This window comes from Gopherus flavomarginatus, chromosome 1, assembly GCF_025201925.1.
Source record: "Gopherus flavomarginatus isolate rGopFla2 chromosome 1, rGopFla2.mat.asm, whole genome shotgun sequence".
Taxonomy (NCBI): Eukaryota; Metazoa; Chordata; order Testudines; family Testudinidae; genus Gopherus; species Gopherus flavomarginatus.
This window is the reverse complement of record NC_066617.1, coordinates 357,194,821-357,216,311: the sequence shown is the minus strand read 5'-3', so window position 1 is coordinate 357,216,311 and position 21,491 is coordinate 357,194,821. Positions and strand designations below refer to the sequence as shown.

General features: G+C 44.6%; 1 protein-coding gene across 1 annotated transcript in view; it reads right to left on the bottom strand.

Annotated features, from left to right (window-relative positions):
- NARS2 (asparaginyl-tRNA synthetase 2, mitochondrial) overlaps positions 1 to 21,491 on the bottom strand; it is a 79,410-nt gene that overhangs the window by 27,227 nt on the left and 30,692 nt on the right. Inside the window, exon 7 of the mRNA XM_050941819.1 lies at positions 3,905 to 4,037. Coding sequence (XP_050797776.1) covers positions 3,905 to 4,037 — 133 coding nt within the window. The remainder of the gene's footprint in view (positions 1 to 3,904; positions 4,038 to 21,491) is intronic.

The window sequence follows — 21,491 nt, the reverse complement described above, 5'->3', positions numbered from 1 at the left end:
GTGCTCTGCACTTCTAAACATCAGACCCCAGGTGTCTCAAGCTGGGCCCCCAGAAAAAGAAGAACACAGAATTAGGGACCACCTGTGAAAAGTGTGATTGAAGTGGTTTGTCTGGCATCTCACGGAAACTCCGTTGCAGAGGCAGGAATTGAATCTAATTCTTCAGGGCAGAACTCAGTTGCCTTAACTACAAGACTGTCCTTTCTCTTCCTGCAATGCCCTGTCTCATTCATTATGCACCTTCCAACTTCTGTAACAAATGAGGCAAACAACAGCCTCCCTACTATATAGCACTGATTCACTCCCAAAGCACCAGCCACCACATGCACTGAATGAGGCAGGGGTCCTGTGGGAAAATATTATGTGACCATGTAATTAAAGACTATCATAATGACTATGCACAAGTGGGTTAAATTAAGGTTGCACAGGAAACCTTAATTCTGGCATTTCCTAATTAATGAGTGTTTGACTTTGCAACCCTAATAATGTTCTTTTTATGTCGTTTTTGTGTGTGCAATTGAGTTGGATTTTATGAAAACAAACTGAAATATTCCATCATGTGGTATCATATTAACACCCATATGCGTCATCAGCAGGTTTGGAACCTTTTATGCACTGCATAGACCTCTGCCACTTGAGTTAATGGAGTAACTGACAGCAGTAGTAGGTTGTAATCTCCTATGTGGACCAACATCAGCGAAGGATGGGATGCTTTACCAGTGATGCTTTACACCAGCAGGGGAACTGAGGACTCATGGACCTTGAGCTCCATGCCAGTGTGCTCTCACAGGCACAGACTCTTTTGCTAAGCGTCTCATGTAATCATATGACTCCAGCAGCTGGGGCTTTAAGAAAAGACACTGCGTACGACAAGACGGGGGATAAAAATCACAAGAGTTGATAACATTGTGGAATGGCTCTGGGGACTGTCTAATGCAACACAGTACCTTTCATTTTAGGATGACAGTAAAAAAACAATCACATCCGGGGTGATACTGAATGAAAAGTGGTATGAGCTATCGGTGGTCTATGCGAAATAAGTTTTGCCATTTCAGTCTGTTTCCTAGCGGGCAGGCGTCTACAGCCCCAAAGCCACCACTCCTGTGCTGGAAATAACTAGCCCTTGTTGCTTGTATTAAAGAGGTCAAGGACAGAATAGGCAAAGATCCTGAACTTTTCTTACACACACACACACACACACACACACCCCTCCCATCTGGGTAAGAGGTCAGTGCCAGGAGTTAGGCCAACTTTTCACATGTGGGAGCCTGAAGTAAGGCTTGTGTATTCATGCTTACACCCCTAAACAAATGGCTTGATTTTCAATAGAACTCAGCATCCAAAACTCCCCACTGGTGTTAAGGGAAGGTTCAGGTAGTCCACACTTCAGAAAAATCAGACTGTTTGTATTTTGGTACCAAGACATGGATTTAGAAACCTAACCTGAAACACCCACACATGCAAATTTGGCCATCAGTCGCCAGGGCTTTCAACTGGGCATCTTTTGTAAAGCACTAAACTCAGTGACAACAAACTTTCAACAGAAAAGCTGCACGGTGTACTGAGCCATGTAAGGGTGTTGAATTTAGATCAGTTTCTCTAAAGATTTATGGAGAAACAGAAACTTAACTGAGGTCTTAGTGCAGCTGTCAGATATTTTTTAATGGCTTGTCCAGTGATTTCAAGAAACAGGAACACTACTTCTTTAAATAAGACCATTACAAGAATAAGTATTTTGCAATCCAGAATGTGACTTGTAGAATAAACCACTGTGACAGGAAGAATTATTCCTCTCACAGTTGATGATGGTGGTCAGAGATTGAGGGGGAAGGGGAGAACCCAGAGCAATTAGGATTTTGCAAGACATTTAACATCAAAAATTCTCAAAGTCAAAGGGGCAAAGTTCTTTTCTTCCCCCTAAACAGAGCAAAACCCATAAACCTTTCAGAACTCTGAACTAGTTTTGAATTGTAGAACCTGAGAAATTCTGAAAGATTCTACAGAAAGACCAGGAGTACTTGCGGCACCTTAGAGACTAGCAAATTTATTTGAGCATAAGCTTTCGTGGGCTACAGCCCACTTCATCAGACGCATGCAGTGGAAAATACAGTAGGAAGATACACACACACACAAAAAACATGAAACAATGGGTGTTACCATACACACTCTAATGACAGTGAGAGTTAAGGTGAGCTATTACCAGCAGGAGAAAGAAAAAAAAAAAAACTTTTTGTAGTGGTAATCAGAATGGTTCATTTGCAGCAGTTCACAAGAAGGTGTGAGGAACACAGGGTGGGGGGGGAGCGGAGAGGAATAAACATCGGGAAATACTTTTACTTTGTGTAATGACCCATCCACTCCCAGTCTTTATTCAAGACTAATTTAATGGTGTCCCTTTTGCAAATTAATTCCAATACAGCAGTTCCAATTCAGGAACTACAACCTATCCTGAAGGACGATCCATCACTCTCACAGATCTTGGAAGACAGGCCAGTCCTTGCTTACAGACAGCCCCCCAACTTGAAGCACATACTCACCAGCAACCACAGACCACACAACAAAAACACTAACCCAGGAACCTATCCTTGCAACAAAGCCCGTTGCCAACTCTGTCCACATATCTATTCAACGGACACCATCATAGGATCTAATCACATCAGCTACACTATCAGAGGCTCGTTCACTTGCATATCTACCAATGTGATATATGCCATCACGTGCCAGCAATGTCCCTCCGCCATGTACATTGGCCAAACCAGACAGTCTCTAGTAAAAGAATAAATGGATACAAATCAGACGCCAAGAATAGTAACATATAAAACCAGACGGAGAACACTTCAATCTCCCTGGTCACTTGATTACAGACCTAAAAGTCACAATATTACAACAAAAAACTTCAAAAAGAGATTCCAACGAGACACTGCTGAATTGGAATTAATTTGCAAAATGGACGCCAACAAATTAGGCTTGAATAAAGACTGGGAGTGGATGGGTCATTACACAAAGTAAAAGTATTTCCCAATGTTTATTCCCCCCCAAGTGTTCCTCAACTGTTGCAAATGGACCATTTTGATTATCGGTAGAAAAAGTTTCTCTCTCCTCTGCTGGTAATAGCTCACCTTCTTGTTAGAGTTTGTATGGTAACGTGTGTGTGTGTGTGTGTGTGTGTGTGTGTGTGTGTGTGTGTGTGTGTGTGTGTGTGTGTGTGTGTGTGTGTGTGTGTGTCGTCCTACTGTATTTTCCACTGCATGAGTATGCTCAAATAAATTTCTTAGTTTCTAAGGTGCCACAAGTACTCCTGTTCTTTTTGTGGATACATACTAACATGGCTGCTACTCTGAAACCTGAAAGATTCTAATTCTCTGTTTCCTCTGGACTGACTTTTCCCCACAAGCCCAGGAGGTGGGATCCTCAGGACAGCTAGGACAGCGATGTGTAAACTGTGCTTTCTGAGACCCAGAGGGTGGCATCTGTTTGTGCAAAATGGCTCTCATCTCAGCTTTAGTACACAAGTAAGACCAGCAGTGATTACATGTTTCAGCCTTCTGCTAAAATCAAGGTGGAATATTACATGCTGGGAATAGTAATCTTTGCAGGTTGTTCCTTTGTATTAAAAATGAGCGCAGTCCTGAAGCATGTCGTAGAAATCTCTGTTTATCCAATGGCTCACACAGAGCACACTGGATCAGCCCTTTTCTCAAATCCTTCCTCATTTCCCTTCAATGGCCATTCCTCTGCCCAAAGAGAATTTAAATGCTTAGCTGCCTTCAACACAACTCCTGATTTATCTAGAAAGATTACAGTAGGTGATAGGAGGTTCAATTCCACTGCCCCCGAGGCTGAACACAGTAAATGGAGGAGACAGCTCCAATACCTTTAAAATCACACACAAACTGGTACCCACCTGAATGATGTCCTGGAGGCTTTCAGTAAAAGACATCTCTGCTTCTACCATGTAGAACTCTGCCAGATGCCGGCGACTTTGAGAGTTCTCGGCTCGAAAGGTTGGGCCGAAGGTGAACACCTGTGTAAATGCACTGCAATGCAAAAAGAAACAAGATGCAGTTTAGAGACAAGGTAAGAGAGCAGATTCTGGACTGGGAGCAGAGATGGGTAGTCTCTATCCAAGTTATACCTAAAATCCCATTTTCCTCCCACAATCCCAGAGTAACTGGGACTTTTCTGTTAAACTGATCAGCAGCGAAACAGTTATCAGCACTGTCATTTAAAATTGCCATCATTATGCTTCAGAGTTAACACGCTGAGATAAGTGAGGCAGTTCCCATCTCTTTGCTACTGAGTCAGCCTCATTTAGACAACATATGACATTTGGATGGGTTTTGCCATCCACATTAGTGATAGACACATTCTTCTTAGTAAATGAGAGCTAACACTGCAGAAACAGACCAGGGTCTCAGAGACATGCTGGCACATCACAATGCTCAGGACAGACAAAGCTCCAGCTGTCAGACACTATTGTTCCACCACATTATTCACACCTGCTCTTCAGCAGGTTTAACTGACATGGTAGTGGTAAAAATGCCTCAAGCTACTGCAGTCTGGTATACCCGAGGGCTCCCATCACTGATGCAGCTGAACAGATGCTAGTGGCGACAGGAAATTTTTTGTAGTATAGCTGTAACCTTCTCTTACACATTGTGGCTCTCTACCCCCCTCTAATGGCTGGTCCACAGAGGTTTATAGATCTGCGACAGCCTTTGAGATAAATAGACCTGGATCTTTCATTTCAGGCAGTAGAGACTCCTCCTTTTAGATCCATAGGTCCCACGCTCAATCCCCACTTCCAGTGACCCATCTGGGGCATCATGTAACTTAGATGTGCTCAAAGCTTGTCTCCTAATTGTTTGACATTTGCCCAACAGCCTTCCATGGAATCTATTTAATCTATTCTCTCTTATGCCACATTCATTAGCATGGAAACCGAGGGCCTTCCAGATCACCATCTTTCTCCATAAAAATCTTCCTACCGAAATTCAACCCCTTTCAGTTTAACTTATTTTTATTTTGGCAAGGTTACATTCAAAGCAGCAAGTTCTCCATTGTGATCTGAAGACTGCCAGATTCATGGAAGTTATAATTCAGGAAAGAGTGTCCTATCCGACGAAGTGGGTATTCACCCACGAAAGCTCATGCTCCAAAACATCGGTTAGTCTATAAGGTGCCAAAGGACTCTTTGCTGCTTTTACAGATCCAGACTAACATGGCTACCCCTCTGATAATTCAGGAGACAGCTTCACAGCAATAGCCCAGCGGCTTAAACAGCCTTGTCACCCCTACCCCCACACTTCAGTAGAAAATAGCTGTGATCGCGGACAGTGGCCTGGGTCTAGATTAGCTGTGCCATTCAGTTTATTCTTTATCTGCCACTATCTTTAACGGTAGGCAGCATATGGGAAAACTTGAACTCTCTTAGTAGAGATTAAGAGTTGCTTGATATTCACACCAAGCTGTGAAGTGCAGGAGTTGTGCATGTAATCCGAGACTAACTCAGTATATACACTGAAAGAGGATGTGCAGCTGATAAAAATCTGATCACAAAAGTTTCTGTTCATGTTAATTCTGATAAACAGAAGGTTAAAAAAAACAAAAAAACCCTAACACCATAAAAAATTAAAAGGGCTCAAAAGCGTGTCCAAATAAAGGAACATGCATGTTATTGATCAGTCAGCTCTTCCTTCTGATCTCCATATTGCAAAAGTTTACATGTTACTATTTGGAGGAAAGAGCCCTTCTACTGTCCAGTGATTACCAGGAATGAGACAAATGATAATGCTGTTGGAAAGATCATTTTTCTAGCTCATCACTTATAAGACAAGAGACAACAAATGGATACAGACAGCTGGAGGAGCACAAGGAAACAGGACAATATTGGTCAGCATGATAGACAGTACACGAGTGGCCTAACATATCACAGCAAAGGAGAATTTTAAGGAGGCATTGGAAGGAGAATAGGGAAGTAGCTTTGAGCATGTTTACGGGGAGCTCCTCCCAAGCACGAGACACTGATCCACGACTGGGATTCTTAGACACTACCATACAGTTAATAACATTCCTGGTTCTCTTAAGACCAGTAGAGTATGTTTACACTGCAATAAAAGACCCCTGGCATGGCCATCGCTGGCTCAGGTTAGCTTATTCTGGTTCGCGGGGCTCAGGCTGCAGAGACATCAAATTGCAGCATAGACTCAGACTTTAAAGTCAGAAGGGGCCAGAGTGATCCTCTACTCTGACCTCCTGCAAATTGCAGGCTACAGAACCTCACTCACCCACTCCTAACCTCTGGCTGAGTTAATGAAATCCTCAAATCATGATTTAAAGACTCACAGACTTTAGGTCAGAAGGGATCATTACGATCATCTAGTCTGACCTCCTGCACAGCTACAGAGAATCCACCATTTACACTAGTTTAAACCTGCAAGTGATCCATGCCCCATGCTGCACAGGAAGGCGAACCCCCTTGCCTCACAGCATCTCTGCCAATTTGACATGGAGGATAATTCCTTCCAGACTATAAATATGGTGATCAGTTAGATCCTGAGCACGTGGGCAAGACCCATCAGCCAGATACCCTGTGAAAGAGCCCTCCCCATATAGTACCCCATCACCGGCCACTGGAGATATTTGCGGCTAGCAGTTGCAGATAGGATACATGCCACTGTAGTCAGTCTTCTCATACAATCCTCCCTCCATAAACTTATCAAGCTCAGTCTTGAAGCCAGTTAGGTTTCTGCCACCACACAGATCCCCTTGAAAGGCTGGCCCAGAAATTTGTTCCTCTGATGGTTAGAAACGTTCACCTAATTTCAAGCCTAAATTTATTGATGGCCAGTTTATATCTGTTTATTCTTGTGTCCACACTGGTGCTTAACTTAAATAACTCCTCTTCCTCCCTGGTATTTATTCCTCTGGTGCATTTATAGAGAGCAATCATATGTCCCCTCAGCCTTCTTTTGGTTAGGCTAAACAAGCCAAGCTCTTTGAGTCTCCTCTCATTAGGTAGTTTTCCATTCCTTGGATCACCCTACTAGCCCTTCTCTGTACCTGTTCCAGTTCGAATTCATCTTTCTTAAACATGGGAGATCAGAACTGCACATAGTATTCCAGATGAGGTCTTACTAGTGCTTTGTATATTGGTATTAAGACTTCTCTGTCTCTACTGGACATACTTTGCCTGATGCATCCTAGGAGTGCATTAGTCTTTTTCACATCCACATCATAGTCATCCTGTGATCAACCAATACACCCAGGTCTTTCTCCTCCTCTGTCACTTCCTACTGATAAGTCCTCAGCTTATAGCAAAAGTTCTTGTTGTTAGTCGCTAAGTGCATGACTTTGCACTGTTAAATTTCACCTCATTTCTATTACTCAGTTTTCAAGGTCAACCAGATCTTCTCATATGGTATTCCGGCTCTCCTCAATATTGGCAATACCTCCCAACTTTGTATCATCCATAAATTTTATTAGCACACTCCCACTTTTTGTGCCAAGCTCATTATAAAAATGTTAAATAAGATTGGTCCCAAGACCGATCCCTGAGGAACTCCACTAGTTCCCTCCCTCCAGCCTGACAGTTCACCTTTCAGCATGACCCACTGTAATCTCCTCTTTAAACCAGTTCCTTATCTACCTTCCAATTCTCATATTAATCCCCATCTTCTCCAATTTAACTAATAATTTCCTAGGTGGAACTGTATCAAATGCCTTACTGAAATCCAAGTCGATTAAAACTACTGCAATTCCTTTGTCGAAAAAAATCAGTTCTCTTTTCAAAGGAGTTCACATTGGTCTGGCACGATCTACTTTTGTAAAACTGTGCTGTATTTTATACCAATTACCAGCTGGGCTTGAGATGAAGCCCAGATTCTGAGCCCTCATGTGCGGGGCGGGTCTCAGAGCCCAGGCTCCAGCCCAAGCCAAAATGTTTACACTCCTATTTTTAGCTCCACAGCCTGAGCCAGCTGACCCAGTCTCTGAGACTCGGTGCCACAAGTTTTTTAATCACAGTACAGTGTTTGAGAGTGACATTTGAAAATCAGGGGCTTAATTTTCATAAGATTCGCAGATTCCAAGGCCAGAGAGGACAACTGTGATCATCCAGTCTGACCTCCAGTATAACACAGGTCATAGAACTTCCCCAAAACAATTCCTAGAGCAGTTCTTTTAGAAAGAGATCCAATCTTGACTTAAAAACGGTCAGTGATGGAGAATCCCAAGGAGTACTGAGCACCCTCAATCCCCACTAAAGTCAATGGGAGCTGACGGTTCTCAGCACCTCTGAAAATCAGGCCCTTTTATGTCCTGAGATGCAACGGGGGTGGGGTGGAGGGTGGGGAGTTGGGGGTGGAGAATACCAGACAAACCCTAATATGTGCCAAAGCGTGGCAGCTGGGGCATTGTTGACTGTAATACTGTCCTGATGTATGCTACCACAGGAACACAAAACAGGCTTTGAAACAAGACCCTGGGTAGCCAATTTCACACAAAGCAGGACTGAGCCGACTGTTCACATAGCTAACAGACACCATCTGAATGAAAACAGCACTGGCAGAGTGCAGTGCTACCTTTAATAAACTGCTCTCTCTCCAAAACTAGCATCTGATTTCATTCACTTCTCTTCTCATTCACTCCCAGTCGGGAGCCCAACATTGTACTGTACCACACAAGGCACACAGCCTGAGGCACAGCATGTTAAATCTAGTAGGGTTTCATCCTGTAAGATGCTGAACACTCTGGCCCTGATCCAGCAAAGTGCTGAGGCACATGCTTAACTGTAGGCATATGACTGGCCGCATCTAAGTCAATGGAATGACTCTCATGTTCCAAGTGAAGCACATGCCTAAGCGCTTTGTTGGATTGAGGCCAGAGCACTCAGCACCTTGCAGGATTGAGCCCTTGTGGTCCATGTCTTTGTACTGTTCTCAGAGATCATTAGTCAAGTCTGATCTGTGTGTATATTCCCAGGACCAAGGGAAACCAAGACCCAGCGGGAAATGACTATCTCTCTCCACTCCAACAACTCTATTTCCCTTGCTGCTCAAATCCTCCTGGTTCTCTCTCATTTGACCCATTTCGTGGTGACTAGGCAGGCAGCTGATGGCTGGCTATCCCCACTTCCCTTTCTCAGGGCTTGTCTACATGTAGAAGTTACACTGGTTTCACTCAAGTCGATTAAAAAAACTATTTCAGGAGCATGCTAAACTGGTAAGAGCTAGGTTTAAACCAATGTAAGAGGCCCAAACCTACATAAGTTTAAACTGGCTTAAAAGCACCCCTTTAAACCAGCACAGCAACACTGTAGACCTGGTCTCAGCCACCCAGCTCCATTGAGGACTTTTAGGCTGCAATTCAAATTTAGTTAACAATTCTGCTAATCACTCATGGGCAAGGAAAGGATCCAGCTCCCCTTCTCACAGCGAGGGCTCTGCAGGAATAATAAAGATGGAGTGGATGGGCCATTAAACAAAATAAAACCATTTCCCCATGCTTGTCTCTCTTCTCCCCGCCCTCCCCCCGCCCCACTACAGTTCCTTATATCTCCTTGTCAAGTGCTGGAAAAGGGCCATTTTCATTACCACTAAAAACAGTTATTTTTCTCTCCTGTTGACAACAGCTCACCTTAACTGATCACTCTCCTTATAATGTGTATGGTAACACTCATTGTTTCATGTTCCCTGTGTGTGAGTGTGTATGTGCATATATATATATATATATATATATATATATATATCTTTGTTCTGTATTTTCCACTACATGCATCTGATGAAGTGAGCTGCAGCCCACAAAAGCTTATGCTACAATAAATTCATTAGTCTCTAAGGTGCCACAAGTACTCCTGTTCTTTTTAAAGATGTACTTGTGTCACTGAACTATGCAAATATACCTCTGAGCCATTTTACACAGTCAGTTTAATAACCATCACACAGCAAGTTAGGGACAAGGCTGGGAATAGGACCCAGGAGTCCTGACTCAGGGCGAGCTACTAGACCACACATACACACATTTATTACAGCTTATTTGTTTTGCTGCAGTGCTCCCAAAGTTGCAGGTGCGTTGCCAACATGAAGAGAATCACTGCAACGGGTCTTCAGGGCAGATCTGAGCCAGAAGGCAACCTGTGCTGAGTGAGGAATAAATCCTTTTCTGAAGCAAGAGTCAGTGGACACAGAATGTGACTTACAAAGATAGTGTTCTCTTTGCTGACCCTCCGCCCCCCTTGTTTGTTCCCAGATGAAAGGCCCTTTCTTAAAAGTCAGTCAAAAACCTAAAAAGTGTTTCAATCCAAGGGTGGAAGCAAGGCATGACGTCAATAGAGAGTAGGAGCAGCAGATAAGGATGAGAACGCACCAGAGGCTGAGCTCCCTCAGCATGCTGTCCTCTCTGGAGGAAGGGAAAGCCGAAGAGGAGTGCAAAAAAATGCTCATTCTCACACAGTTCCATTGTATTTCACCTGACCTTGCTCATTTTGCGAGGCTTTTATCACCGAGGGCCAACCTGCTCCCTAGGCATTTTCCATAAATGGAGGATTTTGTCCCAATGTCCAAGGCCAAGACTCCCTCTCCCTCAACTGCTGAGAACCAGCTGGCTGCCATTCTAAACTCAGGGGAGGCTGCTTTTAAGCAACGCTAGGGATCATGACAGGCTGTGGGACCTTTCAGGATACAAAGCACTATACTCTGTTGCTTGTTCAAGCAGGCAGAGCCAACCTGCCATAGAAGCTGAGCACCCACTGATCCTAAGAAAGTCAGTGGCAGGAAAGGAGATAGATCTGGGCTGCTGGCTGGAGCTGGTGCACATTCTTTATCTGAAACTCCTTTCAAAATGAAAAATGGCCTTTTAAAAAAAAAACACAACAAAAAACAAACGTTTTTGATGAATGTTTGTTTTAAAAAACTTAGGGCAAAATAAAATGTTTTGCTTTTTCTCAACTTCTTCTCCCTCCCCACCCTGCCTTCATTTGAAAAACAGACATGGGGGAGCGGGGTAGAGATATGGGGACAGAGGAAAAAAAGTCCTTTTTTTTTTAGTTTAAAAAAAACAAACCCAAAATGTATTTTTTCAGGTTTGGGGGATTTTTGTTGGAAAAAAAAATCAGAAAAATTCATTTGAAATAATTTCCATAAATACAGTATTTTTGATCAGCTCTACCAATAACTACAGATGTGGAAAGATACACCTCAACCATTTGCTCGTGCAATGCAAGGGTGGCTTGAGGCTTTAGCAGATGGCTGCTGTTTCAATACTTGATGTGACAAGGTGGGCCATGTCTACATCTAAAATTTTGCAGCGCTGGTTGTTACAGCTGTATTAGTACAGCTGTATAGGGCCAGCGCTGCAGAGTGGCCACACTTACAGCAACCAGCGCTGCAAGTGGTGTTAGATGTGGCCACACTGCAGCGCTGTTGGGCGGCTTCAAGGGAGGTTCGGGGAACGCGAGAGCAAACCGCGGCGAAGCTGGTCTCCTTTCCCGGTTTGCTCTCTCATTCCCCGAACCCCCGAACAAGCAGGTCTCCTTCCCTGCGGTTTGCTGGGTGGTTCGGGGAACGCGAGAGCAAACCCGGGAAAGGAGACCAGCTTCGCCGCGGTTTGCTCTCGCGTTCCCCGAACAAGCAGGTCTCCTTCCCTGCGGTTTGCAGGGTGGTTCCGGGAAACGCGAAAGCAAACCGCGGCGAAGCTGGTCTCCTTTCCCGGTTTGCTCTCGCGTTCCCGGAACCACCCAGCAAACCTCAGGGAAGGAGACCTGCTTGCTCGGGGTTCGGGGAACGCGAGAGCAAACCGCGGCGAAGCTGGTCTCCTTTCCCGGTTTGCTCTCGCGTTCCCGGAACCACCCAGCAAACCTCAGGGAAGGAGACCTGCTTGCTCGGGGTTCGGGGAATGCGAGAGCAAACCGGGGAAGGAGACCAGCTTGATTACCAGAGGCTTCCTCAGGTATGCTGGGATACCTGCTTATTCCACGGAGGTCAAGAAAAGCGCTGGTAAGTGTCTATATTTGATTACCAGCGCTGGATCACCAGCGCTGGATCCTCTACACCCGAGACAAAACGGGAGTACGGCCAGCGCTGCAAACAGGGAGTTGCAGCGCTGGTGGTGCCCTGCAGATGTGTACACCTCCTAAGTTGCAGCGCTGTAACTCCCTCACCAGCGCTGCAACTTTCTGATGTAGACAAGCCCGTGGAATTATACTTCCTTCTGTACACAGCCAAAAACAAGCTGCTGTCTGATATGGTTAGACAAGCAGAGACTCAGAAGCGCCAAACTTCTGCCACCAGCCAGTCAGATCAGGCAGCAGCCTCCCGCACTGTGATTGGCAAGGGGCAAATGGAGCCCTGCGCCCACTGCAGGATGAAGAGCAGGCCCGGAACAATAGCACAACCATACCTAGAGGTCTGGCTCTCTCCAGTTTAAATTTCATCAGCTCTGCTCTTGGTGCAAGGAATTGGGAATAAAGACATTGAAGGGGGTACCAAACAAAATTAATATAGGGTCACCCAGGTCAGCTTGACACAGATCCAGGCATATTCATATAATCGAATAAATAAATAAATATTAATCTTATACTTTGCATTTCTACAGACACCTGCCATCCCAGGCCCTCTAAGCACTTGACATACATTAATGAATTAAGCCTCACAACACACCTGTGCATTATACTTATTTTACAGATGACAAAACCACAGCGCATAGAAGAAGAAGTGAATTGTTTCAAGCCATACTGCCAGCTTATGGTTGGACCACAAATAGAACTGAGATCTCTTAAGCACTACTCCTCTGCATTTACCACATGACGTGTTATTGTCAGTGGAGTTTTGTGTTTCCCTGGTTTTGATTTTCATCAAATCACTATTAAAAAAAATTAAAAAATAAATCAAATCAATAAAGCCTCCACATTAGCAATGGCAGCTCAAATCTTTCTGATGAAAGACAGCACACCAGTTTTTAGGCATTAGTTCAAATAACTGTTCCCATGTCTTAGCTAACTGGGACATGTCACAGAGGAATGACACAAAATGTTCCCCAAATTTAGATAAAGTATGTAGCAAAGATCTCATTCAAAACCTGATCATGAGAGGGGCAAAGAACATGACTTTAATGAAAGCTGTCATGTCACATCTTTACCCTCTATGCTGGAAAGAACGCACACCCTCCTCAAACTGCAGTGCAGTGGCTTTAAAGAGTTTTTTAAAGCGTCTATTTTTCAAACTACGTGTAGTCCCTGTACTCCACCAATTGTATGCACACAAACAGTGCTCAAAAATTACACACAGAGCTGCACCGATATACGAATGGAGACACAGTTGAGGCCCCTTTAAAAGTTTGGATCCAAGTACTTTAATCCAGCAGGCTTCAAAACCTACAACATGGAAAACAAATGACAATACTAAAAACCTGGGGGAAAAAAGTGGTTATGGCAACATTCGCAAGGTAGTGTTGCCATCACTTCCACTTTCTTTTTCTTAGGGTGCAAGCACTGTTCATCTTTAAAGAAATGCTTGTTGTTTGTTCTGTGATGCAATCGGTTTGTTTTAGGGGAGGTGTGGAAAGCAGCAGGAGTTTCCTTTTTGACTTAAGTTTACTACACCTTTACCCCGATATAACGCGACCCGATATAAGGCGAATTGGGATATAACATGGCAAAGCAGCGCTCCGGCGGGAGAGAGGGGGGCGCGGCTGCGCACTCTGGTGGATCAAAGCAAGTTTGCTATAATGCGGTAAGATTTTTTGGCTCCCAAGGACAGCATTATATCGGGGTAGAGGTGTACAATCAGTTCCTGAGATACAGCTGGCTCCCTGCGAACTGGGCATTGGTGTTTGGGCTGAGTTTTGAAAGATGGGACCACTTCTGTTCCAGGACTGGTGTATACACACATGCATGTGAAGCTGTCCTGCAAGGCTCTGAGCTGTGGATGAAGTTCTCTGGCTTGTGTCACATAGAAGGCCAGACTTCGTGGTGCCTTCTGGTCTTAAAATCTATTAATCTGCTACTGCTTAGCAGACGGGTGACAACAGGTGATCAGAGAAAGTGGGTGTTGGGAAAAGAAATGGGTAGAATTGTGGAAGTCAACGAATGGCTATGCAGGTGGTGTCGGAGAGAAGACTTTGGATTCTTCAACCATGGGATGGTGTTCCAAGAAGGAGGACTGCTAGGCAGAGACAGGCTCCACCTAACGAAAAGAGGGAAGAGCAATGTGGCCTGCATTGTGCAGGTCAGACTAGATGACCATAATGGTCCCTTCTGACCTTAAGTCTATGAATCTATGAATCTTCTCAAGCAGGCTGGCTAACCTAGTGAGGAGGGCTTTAAACTAGGCTCACCAGGGGAAAGAGACCAAAGCCCTAAGGTAAGTGGGGAAATGGGATTCGGGGAGGAAACATGAGCAGGAGAGTGCAAGAGGGGAGGACTCCTGTCTCAGACTGAGAAAGCGGGACGAACAGTGAGTTATCTTAAATGCCTATACACAAATGCAAGAAGCCTGGGAAACAAGCAGGGAGAACTGGAAGTCCTGGCACAGTCAAGGAACTATGATGTGATTGGAACAACAGAGACTTGGTGGAATAACTCACATGATGCAGGGCCGGCTCCAGGCCCCAGCGCGCCAAGCATGTGCTTGGGGCGGCATGCCGCGGAAGGCCCTCTGCTGGTTGCCGAGAAGGCGGCAGGCGGCTCCAGCGGACCCTCCGCAGGCACGCCTGCGGGAGGTTCACCGGAACCGCGGGACCGGCGAGCGGCAGAGCGCCCCCTGCGGTGTGCTGCAGTGCTTGGGGCAGCGAAATGGCTAGAGCTGGCCCTGACATGACGGAGTACTGTCATGGATGGATATAAACTGTTCAGGAATGACAGGCAGGGCAGAAAAGGTGGGGTAGTTGCATTGTACGTAAGAGAGGAGTATGACTGCTCAGAGCTCCGGTATGAAACTGCAGAAAAACCTGAGAGTCTCTGGATTAAGTTTAGAAGTGTGAGCAACAAGGGTGATGTTGTGGCGGGAGTCTGCTATAGATTGCAGGTCCTGGTTCTCATGGGAGACTTTAATCACCCTGGTATCTGCTGGGAGAGCAATACAGCGGGGCACAGACGACAATCCAGGAAGTTTTTGGAAAGTGTAGGGGACAATTTCTTGGTGCAAGTGCTGGAGGAACCAACTAGGGGCAGAGCTCTTCTAGACCAGCTACTCACAAACCGGGAAGAATTAGTAGGGGAAGCAAAAGTGGATGGGAACCTGGGAGGCAGTGACCATGAGATAGTTGAGTTCAGGATCCTGACACAAGGAAGAAAGGAGAGGAGCATAATACGGACCCTGGACTTCAGAAAAGCAGACTTTGACTCCCTCAGGGAACTGATGGGCAGGATCCCCTTGGAGAATAACATGAGGGGGAAAGGAGTCCAGGAGAGCTGGTTGTATTTTAAAGAATCCTTATTGAGGTTGCAGAAAAAAACCATCCCGATGTGTAGAAAGAATAGTAAATATGGCAGGCAACCAGCTTGGCTTAACAGTGAAATCCTTGCTGATCTTAAACATAAAAAAGAAGCTTATAAGAAGTGGAAGCTTGGACAAATGACCAGGGAGGAGTATAAAAATATTGCTCAGGCATGCAGGAGTGAAATCACGAAGGCCAAATGAAACTTGGAGTTGCAGCTGGCAAGAGATGTTAAGAGTAACAAGAAGGGTTTCTTCAGGTATGTTAGCAACAAGAAGAAAGTCAAGGAACGTGTGGGCCCCTTACTGAATGAGGGAAGCAACCTAGTGACAGAGGACGTGGAAAAAGCTAATGTATGCAATGATTTTTTTTGCCTCTGTCTTGACAAACAAGGTCAGCTCCCAGACTGCTGCACTGGGCAGCACAGTATGCAGAGGAGGTGACCAGCCCTCTGTGGAGAAAGAGATGGTTCAGGACTATTTAGAAGAACTGGCCGAGCACAAGTCCATGGGGCCGGATGCTCTGCATCCGAGGGTGCTAAAGGAGTTGGTGGATGTGATTGCAGAGCCATTAGCTATTATCTCTGAAAATTCATGTTGACCGGGGGAGGTCCCGGATGACTGGAAAAAGGCTACTGTAGTGCCCATCTTTAAAAAAGGGAAGGAGGAGGATCTGGGGAACTACAGGCCAGTCAGCCTCACCTCAGTTCCTGGAAAAATCATGGAGCAGGTCCTCAAGGTATCAATTCTGAAGCACTTAGAGGAGAGGAAAGTGATCAGGAACAGTAAGCATGGATTCACCAAGGGCAAATCAGGCCTGACTAACCAAATTGCCTTCTATGAGGAGATAACTGGCTCTGTGGATGAGGGGAAAGTGGATGTGGATGTGTTATTTCTTGACTTTAGCAAAGCTTTTGATACAGTCTCACAGTATTCTTGCCGGTAAGTTAAAGAAGTATGGGCTGGATGAATGAACTATAAGGTGGACAGAAAGCTAGCTAGATCGTCGGGCTCAACAGTTAGTGATCAACGGCTCCATGTCTAGTTGTCAGCCAATTTCAAGCGGAGTGCCCAAGGGTCAGTCCTGTGGCCAGTTTTGTTCAATATCTTCATTAATGATCTGGAGGATGGCATGGACTGCACTCTCAGAAAGTTTGCAGATGACACTAAACTGGGAGGAGGGGTAGATACACTGGAGGGTAGGGATAGGATACAGAGGGACCTAGAGGATTGGCCCAAAAGAAACCTAACGAGGTTCAACAAGGACAAGTGCAGAATCCTGCACTTAGGACAGAAGAATCCCATTCACTGTTACAGACTAGGAACTAAATGGCTAGGAAGCAGTTCTGCAGAAAAGGACCTAGGGATTACAGTGGATGAGAAGCTGGATATGAGTCAACAGTGTGTCCTTGTTGCCAAGAAGGCTAACAGCATTTTGGGATGTATAAGTAGGGGCATTGCCAGCAGATCGAGGGACGTGATCATTCCCCTCTATTCGACATTGGTGAGGCCTCATCTGGAGAACTGTGTCCAGTTTTGGGCCCCACACTACAAGAAGGATGTGGAAAAATTGGAAAGAGTCCAGAGGAGGGCAACAAAAATGATTACGGGACTGAAGCACATGACTTATGAGGAGAGGCTGAGGGAACTGGGATTGTTTAGTCTGCAGAAGAGAAGAATGAGGGGGGATTTAATAGCTGCTTTCAACTACCTGAAGGGAGGTTCCAAAGAGGATGGACCTAGACTGTTCTCAGTGGTACCAGATGACAGAACAAGGAGTAATGGTCTCAAGTTGCAGTGGGGGAGGCTTAGGTTGGATATTAGGAAAAACTTTTTCCCTAGGAGGGTGGTGAAGCACTGGAATGGGTTACCTAGGGAGGTGGTGGAATCTCCTTTCTTAGAGGTTTTTAACGTCAGGCTTGACAAAGCCCTGGCTGGGACGATTTAGTTGGGAATTGGTCCTGCTTTGAGCAGGGGGTTGGACTAGATGACCTCCTCAGGTCCCTTCCAACCCTGATATTTTATGAATTCTTCCCTTTACAAAGCTCTTGATTCAGAATAAATACACGTGACTGACCTCTGATATGATTTATACTTTGAATTTCCATAGAGAGCATCTTTCATCAGAGGAACTTACAATCTGTCAATCTAGTTACTGCTTGTAATGCGTGTTAAAACCAAGAGGTACCATTATGATTTAATCTGACTCCCTGCATAACACAACCCAGACAATTTCAATCAGTTAATCATAGAATCACAGGACTGGAAGGGACCTTGAGCAGTCATCTAGTCCAGTCCCCTGAACTCATGGCAGGACTAAGTATTATGTAGACCATCCCTGACAGCTGTTTGTCAAACCTGTTCTTAAAAATCTCCAATGATGGAGATTCCACAACCTTCCTAGGCAATTTATTCCAGTGCTTAACCACTCTGACAGTTAGGAAGTTTTTCCTAATGTCCAACCTAAACTGTCCCCAACTGTTTCAACCCCAGGAGCCCTATTCTTGGCTCAGAGCAAACTATACCCGTTTCTTCTTTTCCTTTGCCTCCTCCTCAGTTTACTTAATTTGCTGCTGTTAGCCTGAACTTTAAAACAACTTCACACAGTTAACTGGTTGCTTTCCACCCCAGCCCCCTCCCTCGCACTTTTGTTTTTTCTGAAGTTTTAAACAGATCTTGAGATGGTTAAAGAAAGCTTAGTTTGATAGCATCCTGTCTGGCAAGAAATAACTAATCATTGGTTGTGAAACCCTCATTTCTGTATGTTTTATCTTTATTGCCCCTACTTTTCAGAACACACTAGCTGTCACCTACAGACCCCAACTAAAACCTCTCCAGTGCATCATCAAGGATCTACAACCTATCCTAGAGTACGATCCCTCACTCTCACAGACCTTGGGAGACAGCCCAGTCCTTGCTTACAGACAGTCCCCCAACCTGAAGCAAATACACACCAGCAACTACACACCGCCCAACAAAAAAACTAACCCAGGAACCAACCCCTGCAACAAACCCTGTTGCCAACTCTGTCTGCATATCTATTCAAGGGACACCATCATAGGACCTATCTACATCAGCCACACCATCAGGGGCTCGTTCACCTGCACATCTACCAATGTGATATATGTCATCATGTGCCAGCAATGCCTCTCTGCCATGTACATTGGCCAAACCGGACAGTCTCTACACAAAAGAATAATTGGACACAAATCAGACATCAAGAATTGTAACATCCAAAAACCAGTAGGAGAGCACTTCAATCTCCCTGGACACTCAATAACAGACTTAAAAGTGGCCATTCTTCAACAAAAAAGCTTTAGGAACAAACTTCAATGAAAAACTGACGAACTGGAATTAATTTGCAAATGTGACGTCATCAAATTAGGCCTGAATAAAGACTGGGAGTGGCTGGGTCACTACAAAAAGTAATTTTCTCTCTGTTGATACTCACATCTTCTTTCAGATTAGCAGCCATGTTAGTCTGTATCCACAAAAAGAATAGGAGTACTTGTGGCACCTTAGAGACTAACAAATTTATTTGAGGGTAAGATTTCATGGGCTATAGCCCACTTCATCAGATGCATCTTCTTGTCAACTGCTGGGAATGGTTCACATCCACCCTGATTGATTTGGCCTTGTTCGCAATGACCCCCCAACTTCGTAGGCAACTCCCATCTTTTCATGTGCTGTATATTATACCTGCCTACTGTATTTTTCACTCCATGCATCTCATGAAGTGGGTTTTAGCCCACAAAAGCTTATGCCCAAATAAATTTGTTAGTCTCTTAAGGAGCCACAAGGGCTCCTTGTTTTTGCTGATACAGACTAACACGGCTACCCCTCTGAAACCTGCCACTTTTCTATTGTTAATCTGCCTGGCTCCCTAATCGTTTCTGTTCGCTGTTTCATACATTTTGCTCGTGTAAGTTAATTAGGGTAGTGGGATATAATGGGTTAGAGAATTAAGTTATAATATGTCAGGACTGGTTAGTTAAATTTCAGTAAAATGATTGGTTAAGTTAGAGCTGAGACTATTACTATATAAACTGGGGTCAAACAGGAAGTGGGGGGAAGGGAAATTGGAATCATGCTTGCTTAGGTGGGGGAACAGGAACAGGGACACAGGCAAGGCTTTGCAGTGTCAGAGCTGGGAAGGGGGATACCCGGTAAATGCTCTGCGGGGTCGGAGCTGGGAACGGAACTGGGGAACAGGCTCTATCGGAGCATAGAGATAAGCCTGACTGGTGTGAAGGGCTTGCTTGGAAACGAACCCCAGTAAACATCACATTGTCTGCACTTCGGCCTTCTGGTCTTTTGCTGCTTGCTGATTGCATGACAAGAACCAGGGAAGCGGAAGGGGAAAGGGAAAGCCCTCTAACAATGGAGATTCCACAACCTCCAGTGCTTAACTACCCTGTCAGGCAGGAATTTTTTCCTAATGTCCAACCTAAACTGCCCTTGTCGCAATTTAAGCCGATTGCTTCTTGTCCTACCCTCAGGTTAAGAACAATTTTTCTCCCTCCTCCTTGTAACAACCTTTTATTTACTTGAAAACTTTTATCATGTCCCCTCTCAGTCTTCTCTTCTCCAGACTAAACAAACCCAATTTTTTCAATCTTCCCTCATAGGTCATGTTTTCTAAACCTTTAATCATTTGTGTTGCTCTTTTCTGGACTTTCTCCAATTTGTCCACATTTTTCCCGAAATGTGGCGCCTAGAACTGGACACAATACTCCAGCTGAGGCCTAATCAGCACAGAATAGCGTGGAAGAACTGCTTCTCGTGTCTTGCTTACAACACTCCTACTAAAGATCGCAGAATGATGTTGGCTTTTTTCGCAAAAGTGTTACACTGTTGACTGGTATTTAGCTTGTGGTCCACTATGACCCCCAAATCCCATTCCGCAGTACTCCCTCCTAGGCAGTCATTTCCCATTTTGTATGTGTGCAACTGATTATTCCTTCCTAAGTGGAGTACTTTGCATTTGTCCTTATTGAATTTCATCTTATTTTTTTCAGTTCATCCCTGCATCAAGCCCAATAGCGTGTGCCTAAACCAGAGGACGTCTCGCCATGCCGACCGTCCACCTAGCACATCTCTTGTACTGACTGTACCCCCAGGGACGTCACCCCAGTTTACAGATGAGTAGAGAGAGGTCAAACAGCTTGTCCAAGCGAGTTGCAAACCTCTGAGCAGGAGTCCCAATTCCCAGGTCCCCTGCTTTAAACACTAAAATCGCACTCTCACCAAATAAAAAAAAGCAATTAAAAATCACTAGAGTAATTACAAACAAGACTGTAGTGTGCAGTAATTGAATTAAAACAGACATGTCATGGCTGCTTTTTATAGCTCCAATTAAGTGTCTGTACCAGTCTAATTAATGGAAGTTAGTTTGCCATCTAATTACCAGAGTCTGTATTACGAGTGTGATTCAGACAAATGTTGCACAAGACACTTCATAAAGAGTTTTGTTTTAAAAGGATCCAAGATAAATTAGCCAATTACACCTTACAGTTGGTAACTCTTAACAGCAGGGATGCTGAATAGGTACTATACATCATTCATGCATCTGCATCCAAAAGTATTTAAGATTGTATAAGGCAGAGCAATGATATGCCTGAAGAGAATACAGGAGGGAATCTCCTTTCACGTGCTGCATAATTAAGAAGCCATTTAAGCATCAAATTTCATCATTCTTTAAGGCAGCATTTCCGAACCTTCTGAAAGCTAAGCCTTCTTCAGGAAAATGAAACCAATGGGGTCATCTTTCAGCCCTGCTCTGTGTTTTTAAAGCCTACCCCAAAATGAGTGGTCAGTCCCAGCAAATAGTGTAGATCCTCCTAGTGTGATACTACTATCTTCTTCCATGTTCGGATGAGCAGTGAAATATTGACATTTCAAGTATCACTGACATCTGAGCAGCCAGCAAAAAGAATACGGCAGTTCACAACTCAGGGCTATTTTTTCAGGCTCTCAGCAAACTTAGGCAGACAATGTTGCATTGTTACACAACGGTCAAGATTTTTAGATTATCTGTGCAACTAGAACAGCCAGAGTCTT